General features: G+C 40.9%; 1 protein-coding gene across 1 annotated transcript in view; it reads left to right on the top strand.

Moving 5' to 3' along the window:
- The first annotated feature begins 1,332 nt into the window (after positions 1 to 1,332).
- LOC115113301 (synapse differentiation-inducing gene protein 1-like) overlaps positions 1,333 to 25,823 on the top strand; it is a 37,166-nt gene continuing 12,675 nt past the window's right edge. The window contains exons 1-3 of the mRNA XM_029640813.2: positions 1,333 to 2,453; positions 5,071 to 5,743; positions 11,630 to 11,767. Of these exons, the coding sequence (XP_029496673.2) occupies positions 5,177 to 5,743; positions 11,630 to 11,767 (705 nt within the window). The 5' untranslated portion in view covers positions 1,333 to 2,453; positions 5,071 to 5,176. The remainder of the gene's footprint in view (positions 2,454 to 5,070; positions 5,744 to 11,629; positions 11,768 to 25,823) is intronic.

The raw sequence follows: 25,823 nt of genomic DNA, 5'->3' as shown, positions 1-25,823 counted from the left end.
ATAATGGCAAAGTGAAAACATGTTTTTAGAAAGTTTGCTAATTTATTGAAAATGAAATATAGAAATATCGAATTGACATAAGTATTCACACCCTGTGTCAATACGTTGTAGAAGCACCTTTGGCAGCGATTACAGCTGTGAGTCTCAGGGTAAGTCTCTAAGAGCTTTCCACACCTGGATTGTGCAACAGTTGCTCATTATTATTTTCAAAATTCTTCAAGCTCTGTCAAATTGTTTGTTGATCATTGGTAGACAACAATTTTCAGGTCTTGCCATAGATTTTAAAGTAGATTTAAGGCAAAATTGTAACTTGGCCACTCAAGAACATTCACTTTCTTCTTGGTAAGCAACTCCAGTGTAGATTAGGCCTTGTGTTTTAGGTTATTGTCCTGCTGATAGGTGAATTCCTCTCCCAGTGTCTGGTGGAAAGCAGACCAAACTAGATTTTCCTCCAGGATTTTACCTGTCACATACAATTATCTGTAAGGTCCCTCAGTCGAGCAGCGAAATTCAAACAGATTTATAGTGCCTCACAAAGAAGGGCATCTGTTGGTAGATATATCATTTGAGCATGGTGAAGTTATAAATTACACTTTGGATGGTGTATCAATACACCCAGTCACTACAAAGATACAGGCGTCCTTCCTAACTCAGTTGCCAGAGAGGAAGGAAAATGCTCAGGGATTTCACCATGAGGCCAATGGTGAGTTTAAAACAGTTACAGAGTGTAATGGCTGTGATAGAAGAAAACTGAGGATGGATCAAAAACATTGTAATTACTCCACAATACTAACCTTATTGACAAAGTGAAAAGAAGGAAGTATGTACAGAATACAAATATTCCAAAACATGCACCCTGTTTGCAACAAGGCACTAAAGTAATACTGCAAAACACATGGCCAAGCAATGACCTTTTTGTCCTGAATACAAAGTGTTATGTTTGGGGCAAATTCAATACAACACATTACTGAGTACCACTCTCCATATTTTCAAGCATAGTGGTGGCTGCATCATGTTATGGGTATGCTTGTCATCGGTAAGGACTGGGGAGGATAATAAATAAATGGAATGGAGCTAAGCAGGGGTACAGAGAAGAGGTAGTCATTCAAAAATCATGTTAAACACTATTATTGCACACAGTGAGTCCATGCAACTTTTGAGACTTGTTAAGACATTTTTTATTTAGGCTTGCCATAACAATATCATTCCACTTTGACATTATGGGGTATTGTGTGTAGGCCAGTGACAAAAAAAAACTAAATGTAATCAATCCATTTTAAATTCAGGCTCTAACACAACAACATTTGGAAAACATGAATACATTACAACAAGCTCATGCATGCATGTAGATCTTGAAGGAAAGCATTTGATTAGAATAAATCAGCAAAATCAAGCAAACTTATATTTGAAACTGATTGGTCACACTTCAATCAGGATGTTTACACAATTTCATAATCACTCATGAGGATTTGTCTTTTTTGCTTAGCTTAGTTCATAATCTATTTTATCTGTAAATTGGAGCTGTCTAGTGCTGAAATATATTGTCTTTTAGATCAAAAGACTATGCAAATATATGCAAAAAATGATTCATTCTTTGAATTTAATTTCTGTTCAACAAGACATTCAGTAAGATTTAAAGTAGCACCTCTTGTTGTTCAAGCACAGATACACCTGGGGGCAGCATCCGATTATTTGATATGACAAGCAACAGCAAGCAAGAAACTCAATTAATGCCTCCTTCAACAACCACAACATTACATTGTCATATTTGTAAATATAAAATGAGGTAAAGGATTTACCTAATATAATAGTAGCAGATGGGTTACTTAACCATGGTTCATTGATATTGATGGTTCATTGATAATGTAATCCTCTTCAAAACCCCTATATTTCAGCATGAAAAAGTATGAAAACGAGTTGAAAGAACCCGCATTCTTTAGGACCATGGGGTAAACTGTCCCATTTTGCTTGGGACCTTCATCCAACACTAAACTGATAGCCTAGGTAAGGTCTGAAAGGTTTCTATTCGACACATTCACATACAAAGCACAGTGCAGCTGCCTTCGCTTCACAAGTAAGATGCTCTTCTTGTGGTATGTCTGTAGCTTGTGTTGCTTGCATGCTGCTGCATCTGTTCCCCGCTGGATTCATCCAATCTGAGCAGAAGCCAACTGCAACACCCCCATTGCAGGCACACAAAAGAAAAGTGTAATTGACTGATGTTTTTTGCTCTGCTTTTTGGAGGGTGGAAATCGGACTGTTGGGGCTTGGGTTTAACACTTTTGGGCAGATTAGGCGGAGACTCGGAGTTCTGGCTAGATGTATTTGGGATAGCTTGTAGATAATTACCAGAGAAAGGGAACGAGCCCTGACGGATTGATAAACCCTCTGTCCACTTATGTTTCCCACGGGATCCAGCCTATTCGCCGCAGAACGCCCTTTCACCTTGGAAGGTAAGTGTGTGTGTGAATGCCTTGCCAGTCAGATCACGAACAAGTAGGTTACAGCAATGAATGATTGCACCAAGATGACACCAGCGCATAACCAAATAACACTGTCTTCGTAAATGATTCACAATTCAAATATAAGCGTAACCTACATTTGTCAATTTTATTCACGACATTGGGTTTTAAAGAATTGAGGAGTGTGCGAAGAACACAAGCAAGCCTATAAATGTTAGTTAGCCACTGGGAAAATACGTCATTTAAACGTCTAGTTTTGATTTACATTAGGTTGAGATGTAAACTAATGTGAATTCAACAAAATGTCACTATGTCACTGGATTTAGGTTAAAGGTTGGGTGAAAAAAAGACGAAATTCCCTTATGTTGATTACTTTTTGCAAATCCAATCAGTTTCCCACGTTGATTCAACGTCATCAGATGTATTTTTGTGGTTGTTGAAATGACGTGGAAAAAACGTTGATTCAACCAGTTTTTGCCCAGTTGGTATTTTCAATGATTCGTTTTTTTGGGCGATGCAGATAAATTGACCAAAAGGGTAGGCTACTAGCTTTTTTGATACATATGCTTCACAATAACATCAACGATATTGCCGCATTTCCGCGTGGGCTGTATATCATATAAGGCTGATTTTGTTTCAAGATGAGTGATGGATGTCTGGGCCCTGACGACGGTCCGGTGCTCATTACAAACAAGGTAAACAAAGGACCTTGAATGACAGCACCATGGATAGCTCCTCCATTCACCGGAGGAGACTTCGTGCGGCTATTTTGATCCGGTGCTGACCATGTTTTAGCCTACTTCTCCATTCACATGTGTCATGTCCTACACTTGGATTAGTTTACACTCTAATTCATTCAAATGGACTAGGCTATTTTACTGAACCAGTATTGCATGCACTATGTATACTATGAAAATTCAAGGAAATTGGTCAACCCTTAGCCTGGCTATAACCCGCAAACTGAGATACTGTACATTGCTTTCATGGAAAGTTAAATTGTCGACTGGTAGGCTACCCTAACACTCATTATTTGAAAACGTTAACATTATCTGGCCTGATTGATAGCTTCCAAACATGTACTTTTCTGTATTTAAAAAAAAATGTCAATAGAGGTCATTGGACTGTATGGAAACATGATCTTCACTGTTTCCATTGTATTTTAGTGTTGCAAGGGGTACCAATTGTCACTTCATTTCACATTCTCAATTCATTGACTTCTTGTCAACAGGGAGCTATAGTCCCTTTCAAAGTGGCCCATCTAGTATCTTTTCAGAATAATGACTCCCATTATTGTCTGTATTGCAAGGCTAGTTATATATACCAATGGTTTCAGAGGCTCAGTGCCGAGTCAAGCCTTTAAAAGCTTGGTCTTGTGAGGGCCAATTGTGGTCATATGCTCAGAGATAGCACTGTGTTGTGACTGCCACTGAGCCAAAACGTGACCTGCTAGATATTCTCATAATGTAAATAGAGATTGCAATGTTGAACAGTTGAAGGACTCTCCTTCCAATAGGCTTTAGCTTTGACATTGGCTTTGAGCATTGAAGGTGATAGAAAGGGAACAGTGGCAGTCCATTTTAATTCCACTGGAGCCTTTAATTAGCTAATTAAAGCAAGAACATGCTTTAAAGCTGTTGGTTAACTTTCCCCGAGGCCATGAATGCAAAGCAGGTCATTGAACTCTTCAGCAAAAGACGAAAAGCAAACAAATGAAGGCTTGAAATTAAGCCAAGGGAGTCCCAATACCTCCCACATTCAGTGAGGCGTTTAATTGGTCACAGGGTTCTGCACGGGAATCTGTTCTCACAGTCTGTGGCAATACACTCAAAAACTGCCCAGGATGTCTTGTCCATTAGAGCCTCCCCTGCAGTGGCCCGTTTCTCATCCTGCACACACAGTTTACTGCTGAACCTAGCAAAAATGGCCTTTTCATTCCAGGCCTTGGCAAGGTAGAGCATGCCGATAGATGATCAATGGCTCTGACATGAAACGTTACTGCATATGCAGGGACTACATTTGCATGGTTGAGAACCAAAATCTTGCAGGCTGAGAGAGGGATCGAGGGTGAGGCGTGTGTGCTGTGCATGTGTGTGTTTTTGTGTGTGTATGTGCATGCGGGTGTTTGCCAACAAAATGTATTTGTTGGTACATACCCCACCAGATAAAAGGCAAAGTGAAATAGGTTGGGAGTTAGAAGTGCCTTAGGCAGCAACGAACACCTTGGGATTTAATGCTTGGCAGGGTTTATGTTTTGTGACTAGCAGCTGTGCCATTAAATCTTCACAGAGATGGTGGATGTTAATTGACAAAACACTCCTCTTCACTTTTTCTTAAACCCTCTACCTGGCCATGTTTCTGACTGAGCTGGATTCACCAAAATAAGTCAACATGTGCAAGACTACATGAAAATAGGCAGAAAGCCCAACACTGATTTAAAAATTATTATTTTCTCATTTGAAATACCAATTCAGTAACCTAAATAGAGGAAGTATGAAGGGTTTAAAGCTTTGTCGGGGTTTATACTGCTTTTGATGAAAAGAACAACAAGGCAAATTGAATACAAAATACCTTTTTATCTGCTAAACTATTATAATATGACCTCCCACAGGAGAGTGCAGCCTGCCATCCCATGCCTTCCCCAACCCAAGGCCCCTATGAGAGAGGCCTTTAAAGAGGAGGGGATTTGATCAAACAATCCAGCTCTCTAAGCCAGTATGGAGAGTGGACCAGGACAGGGAGCGGGGTCAGGCTCGAGCCAGGCTGTGGAGGCTGAGCCCCCCACCCAGCGGATGACTTCTCCAATCGGGAGAGGAAGGAATGCAGGGCTGGCCTCCTGCAAGCACAACGGTCTGATCAACACCCGCAGCTTGATGGTAGAGACTAAAGAAGGGCTGGTGTCGGTGTACTCGGCCCCCCAGTACCAGGGTCACATGGTGGTCAACCTGTCCCCTCAGCAGGAGCAGAATGGTCAGGGGGTGGGCGGAGGAGGGGGACCCCCACAGCTGCTCAACCCCAGCGCTCTGCCCCAGGGCATGGACCCCCGCTTCAGGCCCAACCTGATCCTGTACTCTGAAAACATGCTGCGGGCCTGGGGGGATGGAGGAGTCGGGGATTGCTGTGAGACCACCTTCATAGAGGACTTGGCATCCGGCTCCTCTGCTGCCTCCACGGACGGGCTGATGTTTGCCGATGGAAAGTTCCTGGAACTGTCTGTGGATGATGCAAAGATCCAGACCCTGTCTTATGACATTGACGATGATGATGAGTTCCAAGAGCTGGAGGTAAGGCTTGTGGGCTCTGTCTTTTATCATAATACATTAGAATGTAAACATTTTAAGGGATGGCTATATGTATGAAACACATTAATGTATTTCTGTATGGTTAGAAGTTTCTATTATATGTTTCTATTATTGCATTTAGAGCCAAATACAAATGGACCAGATGGATTACGGAAGTTTTTGTCTGAAGGACAAAGATCACTTGGGTCCTTGAAGCTGTTCACAGAGAGCAACGTTTTATGCTTGACATCTGATAAATATCAGGCTTTTCATAGGCTGCCTCAGCATGAAAGAGGCTCTGTTGAGAATTCAGAGAGGTTAGAATGGAGAGAGGAGAAAGGAGATGATATGGTGAAAGGAGACAGGGGAGGAGAGATGATAGAGGAGAACGGAGGAGATGGGAGAAGAAGAGAAATAGGAGGAAAAGGGAGAGGCAGTCTGGACCACTGGGTATCCACTGCGTCTGACTGTCTCTGCCAACTGTTCTGATTCAGGTGTAGCACAGCCCAGGCATTACCCTGCTCAGGAGGCTTCTGGACAGACCAGGCAGGAGAAGACATGTACTGTATGTGGGCTCAGATGGCTATCTTGTGGATATATCATTTCCCTATCCCTGTGTTTATGTGACCTTCAAAGACTAGTTATTTATATACTAAATGTTTGCCGGGCAATACTAAACTGTTGGTTTCTGGTATTGCCATGGTTTCTGGTGGTTGTCACTGGAGCAGTCAAGGTGAACACCCTTTTTATAGCGCATTCTTAATTAGAGTTAATAAGATCTTTATTACGGTATGTTGTAATACTTTAGAGAAAGCAACAACAAAAAACTCCCCTTCTTCATTTGGCCCTTATTCAGTACAAAATTAGCTCAGTGGATTCTCAACGTGGGTTCTTTGAAATACACAGCAATGTAATAATGTACAGTTGAAGTCGGAAGGTTACATACACTTAGGTTGGAGTCATTAAAACTCATTTTTCAACCACTCCACAATTTCTTGTTAATTAACAAATTATAGTTTTGGCAAGTCGGTTAGGACATCTACTTTGTGCACGACACAAGTAATTTTTCCAACTATTGTTTACAGACAGATTATTTCACTTATAATTCACTGCATCACAATTCCAGTGGGTCAAAAGTTTACATATACTAAGTTGACTGTGCCTTTAAACAGCTTGCAAAATCCAGAAAATGATGTCATGGCTTTAGAAGGTTCTGATAGGCTAGTTGACATCATTTGAGTCAATCGGAGGTGTACCTGTGGATGTATTTCAAGGCCTACCTTCAAACTCAGTGCCTCTTTGCTTGACATCATGGGAAAATCAAAAGAAATTAGCCAAGACCTCAGAAAAACATTGTAGACCTCCACAAGTCTGATTCATCCTTGGGAGCAAAAAAAATCTGTACAAACAATAGTACGCAAGTATAAACACAATGGGTGTAACGTTCGTCCTTCCTCTGATGAGGAGTAAGAGAGGTCGGACCAATTTGCAGCGTGGTATGTGTCCATTTTAATAATACAAACTGAACACTATACAAATACAAAATAACAAAGTGAAAGACAGAAACGAAAACCAAAACAGTTTCGTGTGGAACACACAGACACAGAAAACATTCACCCATGAAACACTGGTGTGAAAAGGCTACCTAAGTATGATTCTCAATCAGAGACAACTAATGACACCTGCCTCTGATTGAGAACCATACCAGGCCAAGCGCAAAATACAACATAGAAAAACAAACAGACTGCCCACCCCAACTCACGCCCTGACCATACTAAAACAAAGACAAAACAAAGGAACTAAGGTCAGAACGAGACAATGGGACCACGCAGCCGTCATACCGCTCAGGAAGGAGACGCGTTCTGTCTCCTAGAGATGAACGTACTTTAGTGCGAAAAGTGCAAATCAATCCCAGAACAACAGCAAAGGATCTTGTGAAGATGCTGGAAGGAAACAGGTACAAAAGTATCTATATCCACAGTAAAACAAGTCCTATATCAACATAACCTGAGAGGCCGCGCAGCAAGAAAGAAGCCACTGCTCCAAAACCGCCATAAAACTCCAGACTATGGTTTGCAACTGCACATGGGGACATGTGGTCTGATGAAACAAAAATAGAACTATTTGGCCATAATGACCATCATTATGTTTGGAGGAAAAAGGGGGTGGCTTGCTAGCTGAAGAACACCTTCTCAACCGTGAAGCACAGGGGGTGGCAGCATCATGTTGTGGGGGTACTTTGCTGCAGGAGGGACTGGTGCACTTCACAAAATAGATGGCATCATGAGGAGAAAATTATGTGCATATATTGAAGCAACATCTCAAGACATCAGTCAGGAAGTTAAAGCTTGGTCGCAAATGGGTCTTCCAAATGGACAATGACCCCAAGCATACTTCCAAAGTTGTGGCAAAATGGCTTAAGGACAACAACGTCAAGGTATTGGAGTGGCCATCAGAAAGGCCTGACCTCAATCCTATAGAACATTTGTGAGCAGAACTGAAAAAGTGTGTGCGAGCAAAGAGGCCTACAAACCTGACTCAGTTACACCAGCTCTGTAAGGAGGAAATGGGCCAAAATTCACCCAACTTATTGAGGGAAGCTTGTGGAAGGCTACCCGAAACGTTTGACCCAAGTGAAACAATTTAAAAGCAATGCTACTAAATAATAATTGAGTTCATGTAAACTTCTGACCTCCTGGGAATATAATGAAAGAAATCAAATCTGAAATAAATCATTCTCTCTACTATTATTCTGACATTTTCACATTCTTAAAATAAAGTGGTGATCCTAACTGACCTAAGACAGGGAATATTTACTCAGATTAAATGTGAGGAATTGTGAAAAACTGAGTTTAAATGTATTTTGCTAAGGTGTTTGTAAACTTCCTACTTCAACTGTATGAGGTACCCACAGAATAATTATTGTGGATTACTATCCTTAAAATGAATAACAAATACGGTACCGCACACTTAACACGATTCCCGTGGGTTTCTGTTATTGGACTGCCCTTCACAATGTTCTTACAGTACTTGTGGAGTAAAACATGTCTAATCCTTCCAAATTTACATAGGCTGTCTAAGTTACTATCTAAGTCCCTTCAATTATCATATATCATTTACTGGGTACTCTGGTATTTTTCATAGAATGTTGAAGTCTGTCTCAGAATCTAGTTAATGGAGCATCTGACTCTTCTATTATGCAGCCACATTTCTGACTCCATTACCGTCGGATTTAGGCACTGTGTCTGGAATGAGATTTGTGAATTACATTTCTTTGGCGTCTTGCTCAGAAACCATCTGAAGTTAATTAGCTAGAGTTCTGAAGAGGTGCAAGGATTCCTGCTAATCCACCCCCAGGACAAGAATGTCCTCATAATTAGGGCAATGCTTTTTTGGCTTTTTCTGGGGGGCACTTTGCTTTCACCAGTATTTCCAGCATGAGTCAATGAAACCAACCATGGAAGTATATTGCAGTTGGTTTGATTGACTCTCCCCTTTAACTGCGCCTAACTGACCCATTTTTAGCTACAATTTACAAGTCCGTTGGAAAGGATCAGCTTGTGCAAAGTGAGGTTTAGAATCACTGAACTACAAATAGTATTCCCTGACAAATAATAGGCTTTGTGCAATTAAGGTCACAGAGGTACGCCGCCGCTGACTTAGGCGATTCCCCAACCAAACACACATGCACAACCAGACATTGATTGATTGATTGACTGGAGACAATTAAAATAACATTTCCTAGAACGTTCAACCTGCAGCAAACCCAGTGGATCATGCTGGAAATTAAGGTAAAAGCAGCTCTTTTTTTTTTAAAGGCCATAAAGCATGGCCCTACAGCCTGAATTCAAAATGGATTCAATCTACACACGATACCCCATAATGAAAAAGTTGAAACATGTTTTTAGATTTTTTTTCTCTCAGATTTCTTCAGAGTGAAATACATTAAATATTTAATTTACATAACTATTCACACCCCTGAGTCAATACATTTTAGAATCACCTTTGGCAGCGATTACAATTGTGAGTCTTTCTGGGTAAGCCTGAAAGAACTTTGAACACCTGGATTGTACAATATTTGCATATTATTATTAAAAAAATTATTCAAGCACTGTCAAGTTGGTTGTTGATCATCGCTAGACAGCCATTTTCAAATGTTTTTTTTTTTTTACCCCCTTTTCTCCCCAATTTCGTGGTATCCAATTATTAGTAGTTACTGTCTTGTCTCATCGCTACAACTCCCATACGTGCTCGGGAGAGACAAAGGTCGAAAGCGATGCGTCCTCCGAAACACAACCCAACCAAGCCGCACTGCTTCTTAACACAGTGCGCATCCAACCCGGAAGCCAGCCGCACCAATGTGTCGGAGGAAACACCGTACACCTAGCGACCTGGTTAGCGTGCACTGCGCCCGGCCCGCCACAGGAGTCAAGGACATCCCTACCGGCCAAACCTTCCCTAACCCGGACGACGCCCTAGGCCAGTTGTGCTTCGCCCCATGGACCTCCCGATCGCGGTGAGTCGCGGCCGACTGTGCCACCAGTCTCTGCGATGCAGTGCCTTAGACCACTGCACCACTCAGGAGACCACCTTGCCATATATTTTAAAGGCGATTTAAGTCAAATTTAACTAGGCCACTCAGGAACATTCAATGTCATCTTGGTAAGCAACTTCAGTGTACATTTGCCTTGTTTTAGGTTATTGTCATGCTGAAGGGTGAATTTGTCTTCCAATGTCTGTTGGAAAGCAAACTGAAAAAGGTTTTCCTCTAGGATTTTGCCTGTGCTTAGATCTATTTCTTTTTTTTTTATCCTAAAAAAACTCCCTATTCCTTGCCGATGACAAGCATACTCATAACAATATGCAGTCACCACAATGCTTGAAAATATAAAGAGTGATGCTCAGTGAGTGATGTGTTGGATTTCCCCCAAACATAACACTTTGTATTCAGGACATAAAGTACATTTTTTGCAGTTTTCATTTAGTGCCTTATTGCAAACAGGATGCATGTTTTGAAATATTTTTTACTCTGTACAGACTTCCTTTTCACTCTGTTATTTAGGTTTATGTTGTTGATCCATCCTCAGTTTTCACCTGCCACAGCCATTAAACTGTTTTAAATTCACCATTGGCCTCATGGTGAAATCCCTGAGCGATTTCCTTCCACTCTGGCAACTGAGTTAGGAAGGACGCCTGTATCTTTGTAGTAACTGGGTTTATTGATACACCATCCAAAGCATAATTAATAACTTCACCATGCTCAAAAGGATACTCAATGTCTGATGTACCAATAGCTGACCTTCTTTGAGAGGGATTGGAAAACCTCTCTAGTCTTTGTGGTTCAATCTGTGGTTCAACTTCACTGCTCGTCTGAGGGACCTTAGAGATAATTGTATGTGTGGGGTACAGAGATGAGGTAGTCATTAAAAAATAATGTTAAACCTGATTATTATTATTATTATTGAATTCAGGCTGTAACACAAAAAAATTAGGAAAAAGTCAAGGGGTGTGAATACTTTCTGAAGGCACTGTGTCTAAGAGAGAGAGAGGAAGCAGAGAGAGAGAGCGAGGTGGTGGGTTGTTTTTTGCCCATCATTGTCCAGCTGGCATGGCTAGTCGTGCCCCTGTCTGGGTGAACATATGTACAGGGCCCTCCCGGTGCAAATCGACTGCTAGAGAGCCCAACTGTGCAAGCTGTCAGTGTATTTACAAACCTGTGCTGAGGTGAGGAAAACAAGAGGTCATCTGTAGTCTATAAAGACAGAAAATCATTTCAACGAAACATTAGCAAGGCCACCCTATGATGCGCTACAGTGCAGTCTTCTGTAGACCTCTCTCCTTTCTTGACATGCAGTATTCACTCAAAGTATTCACTCTGTGCTTTCACAGAGCGAGTACTCGAGCGACTCGGAGAGTGAGGACAACTTCCTCATGATGCCACCAAGAGACCACTTGGGCCTGAGCGTCTTCTCCATGGTGTGCTGCTTCTGGCCCCTGGGGATCGCTGCCTTCTACCTGTCCCACGAGGTAAGTACTACTGTACTGTCAATGACTCTACACCACGGCATGGTCACCGCAAGCATTTACAGTAAATATCAAGGCAGTCTTAGGAAAATGTGTATAACATCAGACAATAACTAACCGAAATAAGTCCATAATTTCTAGATTTACGTTTTGTTTATTAGGACCCTCATTAGCTACTGCACATGCTGCAGCTACTCTTCCCGAGGTCCACATTAAACGTAAAAATAGATGACAAAAGTACAGAACAGATAGAGACAATAACAGAAGATGTGACATTAAATTCTAACAAGAGTTATATATTAGAAAGACACCAAGAGACAACAAAAATACTTTCACATTATTCATATATACAGTGGCTTGCGAAAGTATTTACCTCCTTGGAATATTTCCTATTTTTTTGTCTTACAACCTGGAATTAAAATAGATTTTTTGGGGTTTGTATCATTTGATTTACACAATATGCCTACCACTTTGAAGATGCAAAATATTTTTTTATTGTGAAACAAACAAGAAATAAGACAAAAAAACTGAAAACTTGAGCGTAAGTATTCACTCCCCCCCGACCCCCCCAAGGTCAATACATTGTAGAGCCACCTTTTGCAGCAATTAAAGCTGCAAGTCTCTTGGGGTATGTCTCTACAAGCTTGGCACATCCCGGTACTGGGATTTTTGCCCATTCTTCAAGGCAAAACTGATCCAGCTCCTTCAAGTTGGATGGGTTCTGCTGGTGTACAGAAATCTTTATGTCATACCACAGATTCTCAATTGGATTGAGGTCTGGGCTTTGACTAGGCCATTCCAAGACACTTAAATGTTTCCCCTTAAACCACTCGAGTGTTGCTTTAGCAGTATGCTTCGGGTCATTGTCCTGCTGGAAGGTGAACCTCCATTCAAGTCTCAAATGTCCCCATCTCAAATCTCCCCAGTGTCTGCCGATGAAAAACATCCCCACAGCATGATGCTGCCACCACCATGCTTCACTGTGGGGATGGTGTTCTCGGGGTGATGAAAGGAGTTGGGTTTGCGCCAGACATAGCCTTTTCCTTGATGGACAAAAAGCTACATTTTAGTCTCATCTGACTAGAGTACTTTCTTCCATATGTTGGGAAGTCTCCCACATGCCTTTTGGCGAACACCAAATGTGTTTGCTTATTTTTTTCTTTAAACAATGGCTTTTTTCTGGCCACTCTTCCATAAAGCCCAGCTCTGTGGAGTCTACGGCTTGAAGTGGTCCTATGGACAGATACTCCAATCTCCACTATGGAGCTTTGCAGCTCCTTCGGGGTTATCTTTGGTCTCTTTGTTGCCTCTCTGATTAATGCCCTCCTTGCCTGGTCCGTACGTTTTGGTGAGCGGCCCTCTCTTGGGAGGTTTGTTTTGGTGCCATATTCTTTCCATTTTTTAATAATGGATTCTATGGTGCTCTGTGGGATGTTTTGGATATGTTTTTATAACCCAACCCCGATCTGTACTTCTCCACAATGTTGTCCCTGACCTGTTTGGAGAGCTCCTTGGTCTTCATGGTGTCGCTTGCTTGGTGGTGCCCCTTGCTTAGTGGTGTTGCAGACTCTGGGTCCTTTCAAAACAGATTTATATATACTGAGATCATCTAACACTTTCATTGCACACAGGTGGCATTAATTAAACGTATTATGTGACTTTGAAGGTAATTGGTTGCACCAGATTTTATTTAGGGGCTTCATAGCAAAGGGGGTGAATACATATGGACTCAACACTTTTTTAGAATGTTTTGAAACAAGTTATTTTTTTCATTTCACTTCACCAATTTGGACTATTTTGTATATGTCCATTACATGAAATTCAAATAAAATTATATATTTAAATGACAGGTTGTAATGCAACAAAATAGGAAAAACACCAAGGGGGATAAATACTTTTGCAAGGCACTGTACATATTCATATACAGTACCGTTAAATTGGATATTTAGAAAAGAGGTGAGGCGCTGGGATACAAGAAGATTTGGTATCTGTTTTTTAAAGCTCGACTTGCTTTTTGCCCGAGTAACCTCTGGAGGCAGAGCATTCCACAATGACATGGCTCTATGCCACTGGAGGCTCCTCAGAGGAGGAAAGGGAAGACCATCCTCAGTGAATTTCATAAAAATACAAATAGTGAAACATTAAAAAAGCTATTCTTTCTAGATAAAACTATACTACATGTTTTCCAGTCACCAAATAATTGATTAAAACACACTGTTTTGCAATGAAGGTCTACAGTAGCCTCAACAACAATCTGTATTGTAGCACCATGGTGTAGCTGGAGGACAGCTAGTTTCCGTCCTCTTCTGGGTACATTGATTTCAATACAAAACTTAGGAGGCTCGTGGTTCTCATGCCCTTCCATAGACTTACATAGTAATTATGACAACTTCCGGAGGACATCCTTCAACCTATCAGAGCTCTTGCCGCATGAACTGACCACCCAATGTTGTCCACCCAGTCAAAGCACCAGAGAATGAATCTAGTACTGAAAGCATAAGTTACAGCTAGCTAGCACTGCAGAGCATAAAATGTGGTGAGTAACGTTAAATCTGTTTTTGGTTTGGTACCGTAAAGAAACCCATAGTGGCATGCCTGGTGGGGTATGTACACTGAGTGTACAAAACATTAAGGACGCCTGCTCTTTTCGTGACATAGACTAACCAGGTGAATCCAGGTGAAAGCCATGATACCTTATTGATGTTACTTATTAAATCCACTTCAATCAGTGTAGATGAAGGGCTGGGGGTTAAAAAATGTTAAGCCTTGAGACATGGTTTGTGTATGTGTGCCATACAGAGGGTCAATGGGCAAGACAAAATATTGAAGTGCCTTTGAACAGGGTATGGTTGTACAGTAGGTGCCAGGCGCACCGGTTTGTGTCAAGAACTGCAACCCTGCTGTGTTTTTCATGCTCAACAGTTTCCGTGTGTATCAAGAATGGTCCAGCACCCAAAGGACATCCATCCAACTTGACACAACTGTGGGGGTGCAACTCAATATTAGGAAAGTGTCCTTAATGTTTTGTACACTTAGTTTATGTCTGTTTGAAGTGTATGCAAATAGATTATACAAGTGGTTAGGCATTTTCAACACACAAATGTTTCTTAAAATCCCATATAAAAACAACATTAATTAACCTTGAGAGGAAGAGTGTACCTGATGAAGATGGTAGGTAGTTGTTTTCCCTGTGTGTGTAACGATCTCATATATCTGTGAGCTGCTCGAAGCCTCTGGCAGAGGCCTGCTACCCACACTGCATCACTCTGGTCTGACTGCACATCACGACTCACACCTACATCTCTCTCTCATTCCCCAGCTTTAAAAAAAACTCTGCTCGGTTGGCATGGGCAACACAGCCCACACTAAAATCAATTCCCTAAAATCCAACTACAAAGCCTAGCAGACGCAGAATAAAAAATTTAGCAGGCTGGATTTAAAACAACATCGCCATGGTGGGAGGTTTTGAAAAGCTTTAGGGTATTATCAAAGATAAGCTATTCAAAGCAGCCATTGAAAGATCCTGAAAGGAGCAGGACAGGAAAACATTTTGAGCCTCAGTGATTTGAAAACACATGCACAAACTCATGTTAAGTAAATCTCTTCTGATCATCTTCCTTCTTTGAGTTGTCCTCAATTGATACTGACACTTTGGGATTTAGGAAAATCAAAGGTGGTCTGCAAAACATAATGAAGGAAAATGCAGCCTTGAGAAAGCAACCCACGTACACAAAATGTCGAAATCTTCACTTCATCATTTAAAAAAATACTATAGACACAATTTACTGTGTGTGCAGAATGGATAGGCACGGATATACGTGTGTTTATTGGATCTAAAGAGTTAGAAGCCAGAACCTTATAATTAAGAACATTGTTAGTATTTACATTTATGTAAATGTGACAATGTGATAATTGAATGGATAACCAGGCATAGATCGATAATCTTAAAGCAAGGAACTGCTGCAGTACGGCTCAATTTTCTGCTACAGTCTGTATTTATGTGTACTCTAGATAAACCATGTTGTCTACCGCCCACACATACAGGGTTTCTGCCATAGCATAGGTTCTCTTTCAACACCTCCCTCAGGAGTTTGTGTTTCAGATATCAGTCATCTTAATGGAATAATGGAATAAATATATTCTATACCATATCATTGTAAAATGAATGAAATCACATACAAGGCACAAAGCTTAGGTTACAAAGCAATACTGACATTAACAAAACAACGTATTGAACGGGCATTAACAAAACATTGAAAATGAAGGCACATACTGTATGTCAACTACATTATTTTTGCAAAGAAAATATTAAAACATTTCAACAATTTTTTAAAAGTTGTGGAATATAGACTTCTGGTGGCAAATTCATCTGTAAACGTACACCTTGGAGAAATTGTGACGATTTTGAGAAATCATATGAAACTTCTGTGAATCATACTAGACACCTTAATAATGCATAATATGATACATTTGTTTAGAGGTACAACTTTAACTTCTTTAGAGCTTGTAAAGCTCTCACTTTTGTGACCCATGGGATTAAATAGGTTAAGTGCACTTTAATCAAGATCAGGTTACTGCTTATGGGCTCGTTCTGTGAAAATGTGCCTCAATCTTACTCTCAAAGCAAAGCAGACCAGAAAGCAACTTCTGTGTCAATGGTAGGACGTCAGTAAGAGCTGTGTTTTGAGTATTGCACTTTGGTTACAGGCCGTAGCCATTTTAATTGGTTGCCTTTACCTTTTGTACTGCTCAACACTCCAATTCATTTCCTCATTTGAGGAGGAACAAAGCAATCAATACACAGCTCTTTGGGGCGACAGGGTGTAGGAAAAAAAAGCTTTAACCACAACAAATCTAGATTTCATGGGTGAGATTGCAGGGGACCCCCCACCCCCTAAACCAATCTGTCAGAATGACTTTGATTTTAGCAACTGATTTCTGCACATTGTTAGCTGCAGTTATTGTACTGAATGAGATACAGGACATCATCATCATCATGATCGTTGTCGTCTTGTCTTTCTTCCTCCCGTTCTTCATCATTATTGCATTGGTACCCCTGATAGTTTTTACGTCTTATGTGGTAATGATGCCATTTTCTGAGAGCAGTTAAGTGTTACTACTATATGTTATTATATCGATCAACAGCTCCCAGCATCCTTACTCCTTACTCTTATGTTACTGTCTCAAACTCAAAGGACATGCATGGATTGGCTTTTATCGAAGTGGAAACTCCCAGACTGATTCAGGCTGAATCTAAGGTCATTATGCCGAAACATAAGCCTGTTTGTATGTCCCTTCAATCTATACTCCAATCAATACAGACAGAGTGACCATTTTTCTTTATTTTCCTGAATAATCACCCGTTGAAGTTTCCTGGGGTTAGGAATGTTTTTGGGGGATTTTCGAGTCCCTCAGTCAAGCTCCCAATTCCCTTTTTTTTCGATCAAGCTGGGCTGAGGCGTGTTTTGGTACACTTTCTTTCCACTTTCATTATTATGACACCAACAGTGAAACCGTTGATGATGACTATGTCCCTCTGACTCATCTGGCAGAGTGGAAGAGCTCTGGTCATCATGCATATTGCAACCACCACCACACTACTTCCCATCTGTTCTAAGTCTTAGGAGGAACTATCAGAGAGGGTAGATTGTGAAATACATATTCAAGCAGGGGTTGGTCTCTTCTATAGATGTGCACCAATTCAAGAGCAACCTGGTGGAGAACAAGGGCCAATCTGTCCATGTATCTCTCTAGTTAATATGTCTGGCTGAGAGCGTTGTTATTGTAATTGCCACCTTCTACTGCCTGAAGTGCCTGCCTGGTTGCCAAAGTTGTTTGTGCATTAGCAAACTTTTCAGACTTATTTTTGTCAAACCAATCAAACCATGCTAAAAAGTACAAATAACTCTGCAACCAGGCTAACTAAAAGCCATTACACAGAGCATAAATCAGAACTGCATGCTCCATTGATCCACAGAGAAATACTGCTGTGTAAATGGACATGCATAACTCTTTGAATATTTCAAGTGCTTTGCTTTGAGGGTATTTCCCTGGTTTGAATAAGCCTTAAGGTGTTTATTTACTTTCTCCAGGGCAATATATAACTCTGGTTTACTAATGAAAGTGTTGTTTTCATGAGGATCCCTCTCTAGGCCCTCACCATCATTCTAGTGACACATTACATGGTTGGACCCAGACAGTTTTAATCAACAGCTGTCGCTGATATATTGCAACTGTGCATCGACAAGACCAAATTGGTGCATGGTGTTCCGTCTTTCTACCCAGCAAGAGCAAACAACATGTGTGTCCACGACTATTATCACATAACCCACTTCAATCGCTGTGGTTAAATGGACAGCTTCATCTTTATGCATGTGCCCATTTACCGGCTCACAGATTCATTAAGCTGGGGGCGCACTGGCCAAATACAGATTGAACGGCCTGAATACAAGAGACTAGAATGAGATCTGCTGGAAATGAAACATGGTCATTTAGCTGCTGTATAAGAACAAGTAATACCTCATTTAGTTTTGGTTGAGACAGGTATCGTGCTTCTCCACAGGATTACCGTTGTCAAAGCCACAGACACAAACAAATAGGAATAGTATTTTACTATTACCTGTACCTCTCAAACATTTCTTCTGTTATTGGCAGATTTTGTGATTTGAGTCATTGGTTGTGCCAAGGATTATTGTATTGGAATTGTTATTTATCTATTTTCCTGAGCATACCAGGTCATTGTTATTCTCTGAATAAGGTGTTTGTGTATACAAATGGTGTGATGGAAAAACACATTATGTGCAGCTGAATAATTCCCCTGTTTTCTTTGGTCACCGTGAGACATTAATACTGTAGATCTTATTTTAATTAAGCTCCATACTATCACATGGGCAAAGTTGAATAGGTCGCGACTCCCTAGAGAGGAGGTCTCTCACTGTTTCCGATACCAAACTGCAACAATCTGTTTTAGTAAACCAGTGTGCATAATCTGATTCACTGCTTTTAGAGTTTACTCCATACAAATGGAGTAAGCTTTTTATATAATATTTTGGCTAGAGAGAGTGTGAGAGTGGGCCTTGTATGGAATAAGCTGGGAACAAATACCTTTCCTGGGCGATGATGGTGATGATCCACAAAGCACAGATTCTTTATTTACTGTATACCATGGATGGGCTTGTATGTCCTTTCCTCTTATCCACAATGACCTACTTCTCTATACTTTCACGTAGTGTATACAGTACATTTATGTCCCTGTGGACAATAGTGTAGGAGTACTGTATTTAAGTTTGTTTTTGAAATGCAAAAGTTTTTTTGAAGGAAACACCTTCAGATCACAAGAGTAGAAGATAATTGTGTAATGTGTTTGTAAGAAAAAAAGAAAAAAAACGTTCATCCTCAGTCGCAAAATGATGTTGCGGTTTCTCTTCCTCTCCTTCTCCGTACTGCATCTGAAGAACTGCAGTTGCTCCGTGGTTCATTCCTTTTTGCTTTGATTTGATTTGAACTCATTATGCTGACTTGAATTGAACCAGTTGTTACAAAATAACTGATTCTCGCCTGCGCAGAACAATAGGATTGTTAATCGTATTTGCATACTTAGTATGCTCGTTCAATTTATGGAGGGCTGGGTGGAAAATGGGACTGTGTCTGTAAGATTTTCCCAAGACTCAACAACACCCTGTGTGGCATCCTCTAGTTCAAACAGATGATAGTTAGAATGATGAGACACAAACTGGGAGCACTGTGGCTCATTTTCATGCATTTGTCAGTCATCTGAAACAGTCTGTATTTTTGAAGGGCTCCTGAGAGTTACTGAGGAATCTTGATCTCACTGTCTTATACTTTATACAACAACATCGAAGCCATTCTATAGAGATGTCTCTCATACTGTATATTCATAAACAGTCATTTTCAGGCCCAACGGAATGTTTCATTGTCCTCATTACAATTCGGTCGACTGCAGCCAAAACAACCATGTCCTGCTGACCTTTCTAAGCATGCAGAAATTACTCGTCTTTTGTTTCAAATACTGTATGTAACATCATAGACATAACAACACAGATCAATTGTTAACAAAGGCTATTACCGTCGCATAGCTCTGCGAATGGTTCAACTGTGCATGTGTCCTCACTATGTGATGAAGACAGACGGGCTCCCGAGTGGCGCAGTGGTCGAAGGTACTGCATCTCAGTGCTAGAGGTGTCACTACAGACCCTTGGTTCGATTCCAGGCTGTATCACAACCGGCCGTGATTGGGAGTCCCATAGGGCGGCGCACAATTGGCCCAGCGTTGTCCGGGTTAGGGTTTGGCCGGGGTAGGCCGTCATTGTAAATAATAATTTGTTCTTAACTGACTTGCCTAGTTAAATAAAGGTTAAATATATATTTTTTAAAGGTAGTGAAGGTCCATTTTTGTGTCTATGCCCGGCTTCCCCTCCCCCTGGGGGAATGTGTGTTACATCAAACACAGAGAGTAATCAAAAAAACTTCCGATTTTAGATGTCACTTGGGCAGCGGGGCAGAATGCTACCTGATACTGGGACCAAGGCCCACATCTTTCAGCTCGATGCACACTAAATCTGTAAACATGGCCTGCAGTTACTCTGCTCAGGTCTGCTATTGATCTTTAAGGTCTCTGTGGAGGCTTATATTTTGGAGGATGGTGGGGGCAGTGGGTGGGAGTTCTCTCTTTTTTTTAATAATACCATCAAGCCCAGATTAACCATGGATTAGGGATCCCCACGTAGGGGATAATAATCAGCCTTTGGACCTCATGGCAGCATTGTTTGGAGTTGGACAGAGAATGTGTGTGTGTTAGGGGTGGGTTGTCCGCCCAGACACTGTAAATGTAATCTATTATATTAGAGAATAAATTTGACCTCTCAATACAAAGCAGCAGCAAAAGCAGAAAATCATTATTTTAATTAACTTAATCCTTTGCTTCCGTGAACAATGCTTTTTGACTAATTGGAGAAATCATCATGCCTCATTTCTTTTCAAAGATTACCTCGTTTTGTATATCTCCTTATCTGTAATGAGTACTAGGTTTAAACTCATATTACCAATGTTTAATTTCATAAAGTAGGAGGCTTTTTAATCGATCTGAAAATGAAGTGATTATTACATTGCATGTTATTAGTCTTCTTCCTGGTCTGTCTTGTAAGTGCCTCTTTAGTATATTTGTCAGTCAGAAATGTGTGCAAGAGAGTGAATCTTCTATAAAAACCTGTTACGGTTTGGAGTATCATTAAGTTCACAAGAGCTAGGGTTAGTCTTGTTGATATAGTGAGCAATTAGGTAATGTCCTAAATGATTCAAGCACATTTGAACCGTGGTTCACTCATGTTTTTGAACATACTGTACTTAGCCTTTCACGAAAGCTTATAACTGAGGCTGCAGTTTGTGAATCCAGACGATGTGTGTGGCTAAACCACATTCTCTGTTCCTCAGGTCTGGACATGGCTGAGGTAGCTATATGTCAGTAATATATAAATGGATCACAGAACAGGAGAAAACAACTTGCTGCCATGCTGCCTGGGCTCAATGACTGAAATATATGTACTGACAAAAAGCATTACATAAATCCTTTTGAATTGAGTTTGTATTGCAGGGCCATGGGGGAAAGTGTGTGGAGGAGCCTTATGTTATTCTGCTATCCAAGAATAGCAAAGCACCCTTTCCTGGCTCAAACAGCCAACCAATCAGCCTATTACCAACCCTAAGTAAACTTTTGGAAAAAATGGTGTTTGACCAGATACAATGCTATTTCACAGTAAACAAATTTAACATCAGATTTTCAGCACCCTTATAGGGAAGCGCATTCAACATGGACGGTACTTACACAAATAACTGATGATTGGCTAGGAGAAATTGATAATTAAAAAGATTGTGGGAGCTGTTTTGTTAGACTTCAGTGCAGCTTTTCACATTATTGATCATAATCTGGTGCTGGAAAATGTATGTGTTAGGGCACATTGCCTGTTATATTGTGGATTGAGAGTTACCTGTCTAACAGAACAGAGTGTGTTATTTAATAGAAGGCTCTACAACATAATCCAGGTAGAATCCGGCACTCCCCAGGGCAGCTATCTAGACCCCTTACTTTTTAAAATCTTTACTAATGACCTGCCACTGGCTCTGAGTAAAGCCTGTGTTTCTATGTATGCTGACTATACACGTCAGATACCACAGCAAGTGAAATCACTGCAACACATAACAAAGAGCTGCAGTCAGTTTCAGAATGGGCGGCAAGAAATAAGTTAGTCATTAATATTTTTTTTAAATAAAAGCATTGTATTTGGGACAAATCAGTCACTAAACCCTAAACCTCAACTACATTTTGTAATGAATATTGTGGAAATTGAGCAAGGAGACTAAACTGCTTGGAGTAACCCAGTATTGTACACGGAGAGCTAACATCAGTATGTCAATCTCTCCTGGCTCAAAGTAGAGGAGAGATTGACTTCATCACTACTTGTATTTGTGAGTAGTTTTGACATGTTGAATGTACCGTGCTGTCTGTTTAAACTATTAGCACACAGCTCAGACACCCATGCATACCCCACACAACATGCCACCAGAGGTCTCTTCTCAAGTCCAGAACAGACTTGAGAACACAGTACTCCATAGAGCCATTACTACATGGAACTCTATTTCACATCAAGTAACTCATGCATGCAGTAAAATAAGATTTAAAATAAAACTATAAAAAAATACACCTTATGGAACAGCGGGGACTGTGAAGAGACACACACAGGCACAGACACACGCATATACACACACACACACGCACGCACGCACACACACACATAATAACATACGCACTATACACACACATACACACAGATTTTGTGTTGTAGATATGTAGCAGTAGAGTAGTGGTCTAATGTGTAGCGAAATCTGTTGCGAAATGTAATGTAATGTTTTTAATTCTATATACACTACATTACCAAAAGTATGTGGACAACTGCTCGTTGAATATCTCATTCCAAAATCATGGGCATTAATATGGAATTGGTCCCCCATTTGCTGCTATAACAGCTTCAACTCTTCTGGGAAGGCTTTCTACTAGATGTTGGAACATTGCTGCAGGGACCTGCTTCCATTCAGCCACAAGAGCATTAGTGAGGTCAGGCACAGATGTTGGGCGATTAGGCTTGGCTCGAAGTTGGAATTACAATTCATCCCAAAGGTGTTTGATGAGGTCAGGGCTGTTGTTGAGGTCAGGGCTCTGTACAGGCCAGTCAAATTCTTCCACACAGAACTCAACAAACCATTTCTGTATGGAACTCGCTTTGTGCACAAGGGCATTGTCATGCTGAAACAGGAAACGGCCTTGCCAAAATTGTTGCTACAAGGTTGGAAGCACAGAATCGTCTAGAATGTCATTGTGTGCTGTAGCGTTAAGATTTCCCTTCAGGCGCATGAATGATCAGTTCCTGAAGGAAATTTCAGAACGGCACTAAGTTCTCTACCCACTCTTCAAAGTGATAGAAACGTGTAGCTCTCGTAGTTGATAAACTGTACATTGATAACCAACTGTTCTGAGACACCAAGACTACTGCATGGCTATTCTCGATAATAGTTCCCATAGAGGAGTCGAATACTATCCATGGTAGGGATTGTTATAAAAACAGGAATACAATAAAATACAATAATTGATAAAGAAATAAACTACAAATACACTATACCATTCAAGATAGAGAATGTTGTAAAATAATATTTATAAATGGATAAAAGACAGCATTAGACGAAAGGACAATTATTGAAATAATACATCTTAAAATATAAAGAACTGGAACACAAAAGTACTCAAAAGCCCGAAAATAGGTAGGAATCAACATGGTAGAGATAAAAACAGAGGACATAGAAGGAACAGTATGTGGGTATGTGTGGGTGTATATGTGGGGGGGGGTGTTGTTGTGATGGAAGATGGGGTGTGTGTTTTTGTGATTGAGAAAGTGTGGTGAGTTGAGTGAAAAAGGAAAATGGAGCCCATGTGTGTCTGCGAGCAGAAGTTGTGACAGAGAGAGTTTTAAATTTTGTGCAGTTATGCGATACACAGTAAATGTTTTAATAAATTACAAATATAGTATATTTATTTATTGTCCTATCATGATGGAACGGTCCCCAACCCTATACCTAGACACCCACCTGAGCGACCCACAGACTAAGGAGGAGTCCTCATCTGTTTTTTAGGCCTACTGCAAGTAGCCTATACGCAGCCAAGGCAGAAAGATGAACGCGGTCAGAGACCCACTAAGCAGCACCGCCCCTCAAGATCTGAGCCTGCCTGGCAGGGTTGGTCCAACAAAGCCAAAGCCCCGGGTGGGTGAGCATAATATACAAGGAATTTTCTAATGATAACTTTTATGACCTTGTTCCTAGCCGGTGGGAATTCTGGTGGAGACTACCAACCAGGTAGTGGCAGTGCTGGCAACACTAGCTGCAGTAACCCATGGAGAGGGGGTCACACTCTGACAATCAGATAGGGGGCAAAGGATTGTGACCCTGGCGGCACAAAATAATCAAAAGGTCTGACTCCTCAGAGATGCTTGGGAAAATGGTCACAACGGGGTACCAGCATGTACAGTGGGGCAAAAAAGTATTTAGTCAGCCACCAATTGTGCAAGTTCTCCCACTTAAAAAGATGAGAGAGGCCTGTAATTTTCATCATAGGTACACTTCAACTATGACAGACAAAATGAGAAAAAAAATCCAGAAAATCACATTGTAGGATTTTTAATGAATTTATTTGCAAATGATGGTGGAAAATAAGTACTTGGTCACCTACAAACAAGCAAGATTTCTGGCTCTCACAGACCTGTAACTTCTTCTTTAAGAGGCTCATTAATCTAAAGGGTCTAAATGATGATGATCCACGCTTCTTTGAAAATATATAAAATAATTGATCAAGCCTACAAACAATACAAGACTCTATTACTATGGTGGGAGATTATAATACGGTTTTAAATACCTTCATGGGTCGTAAAGGAAATCACTAGTGGATATATGGAGGCGTAAATATCCTGAACTAGCCAAATCAAACTTTATTTGTCACAGGCTCCGAATACGACAAGTGTAGACCTTAACGCAAAATGCTTACTTACAAGCCCTTAACCAACAATGCAGTTCAAGAAGAGTTAAGAAAATATTTACTAAATAAACTAAAGTAAAAAATAACAACATAACAATAGCGAGGCTATATAAAGGGGGTACCGGTACTGAGTCACTGTGCGGGGGTACAGGTTAGTTGAGGTAATTTGTACATGTAGGTAGGATTGAAGTGACTATGCATAGATAATAAACAGCGAGTAGCAGCAGTGTACAAAACAAATGGAGGGGGGTGCAGGGGTGTCAATGTCTGGTGGCCATTTGATTAGTTGTTCAGCAGTCCCATGGCTTGGGGTAGAAGCTGTTAAGTAGCCTTTTGGTCCCATACTTGGTGCTCCGGTACTGCTTGCCATGCGGTAACAGAGAAAACAGTCTATGACTTGGGTGACTGGAGTCTTTGACAATGTTTTGGGCCTTCTTCTGACACCGTCTAGAGTATATATATATATATATATATATATATATGCAACCGGTCATGTATATGTATATATATATATATATATGTGCAACCGGTCAGGATGCTCTCGATGGTGCAGCTGTAGAACTTTGTGAGGATCTGGGGACCCATTCCAAATCTTTTCAGTCTCCTGTGGGGGAAAAGGTTTTGTCGTGCCCTCTTCACGACTGTCTTGGTGTGTTCGGACCATGATAGTTTGTTGGTGATGTCGATATTTCCTGTAGTCCACGATCAGCTCCGTTGTCTTGCTCACAGAAGTTGTTGTCCAGGCACTACACTGCCAGTTCTCTGACCTCCCTATAGGCTGTCTCATAGTATGTCGGTGATCAGGCCTACCACTGTTGTGTCATCAGCAAGCTTAATGATGGTGTTGGAGTATTGTTTGGCCACGCAGTCGTGGGTGAACAGGGAGTACAGGAGGGTACTAAGTACACAACCCTGAGGGGCTCCAGTGTTGAGGATCAGCGTGGCAGACGTGTTGTTGCCTAC

This window comes from Oncorhynchus nerka, linkage group LG28 (genome assembly GCF_034236695.1).
Source record: "Oncorhynchus nerka isolate Pitt River linkage group LG28, Oner_Uvic_2.0, whole genome shotgun sequence".
Classification (NCBI taxonomy): Eukaryota; Metazoa; Chordata; class Actinopteri; order Salmoniformes; family Salmonidae; genus Oncorhynchus; species Oncorhynchus nerka.
Note: the sequence above shows the minus strand (reverse complement) of the source record. Positions and strands in the feature narration are given on the sequence as shown.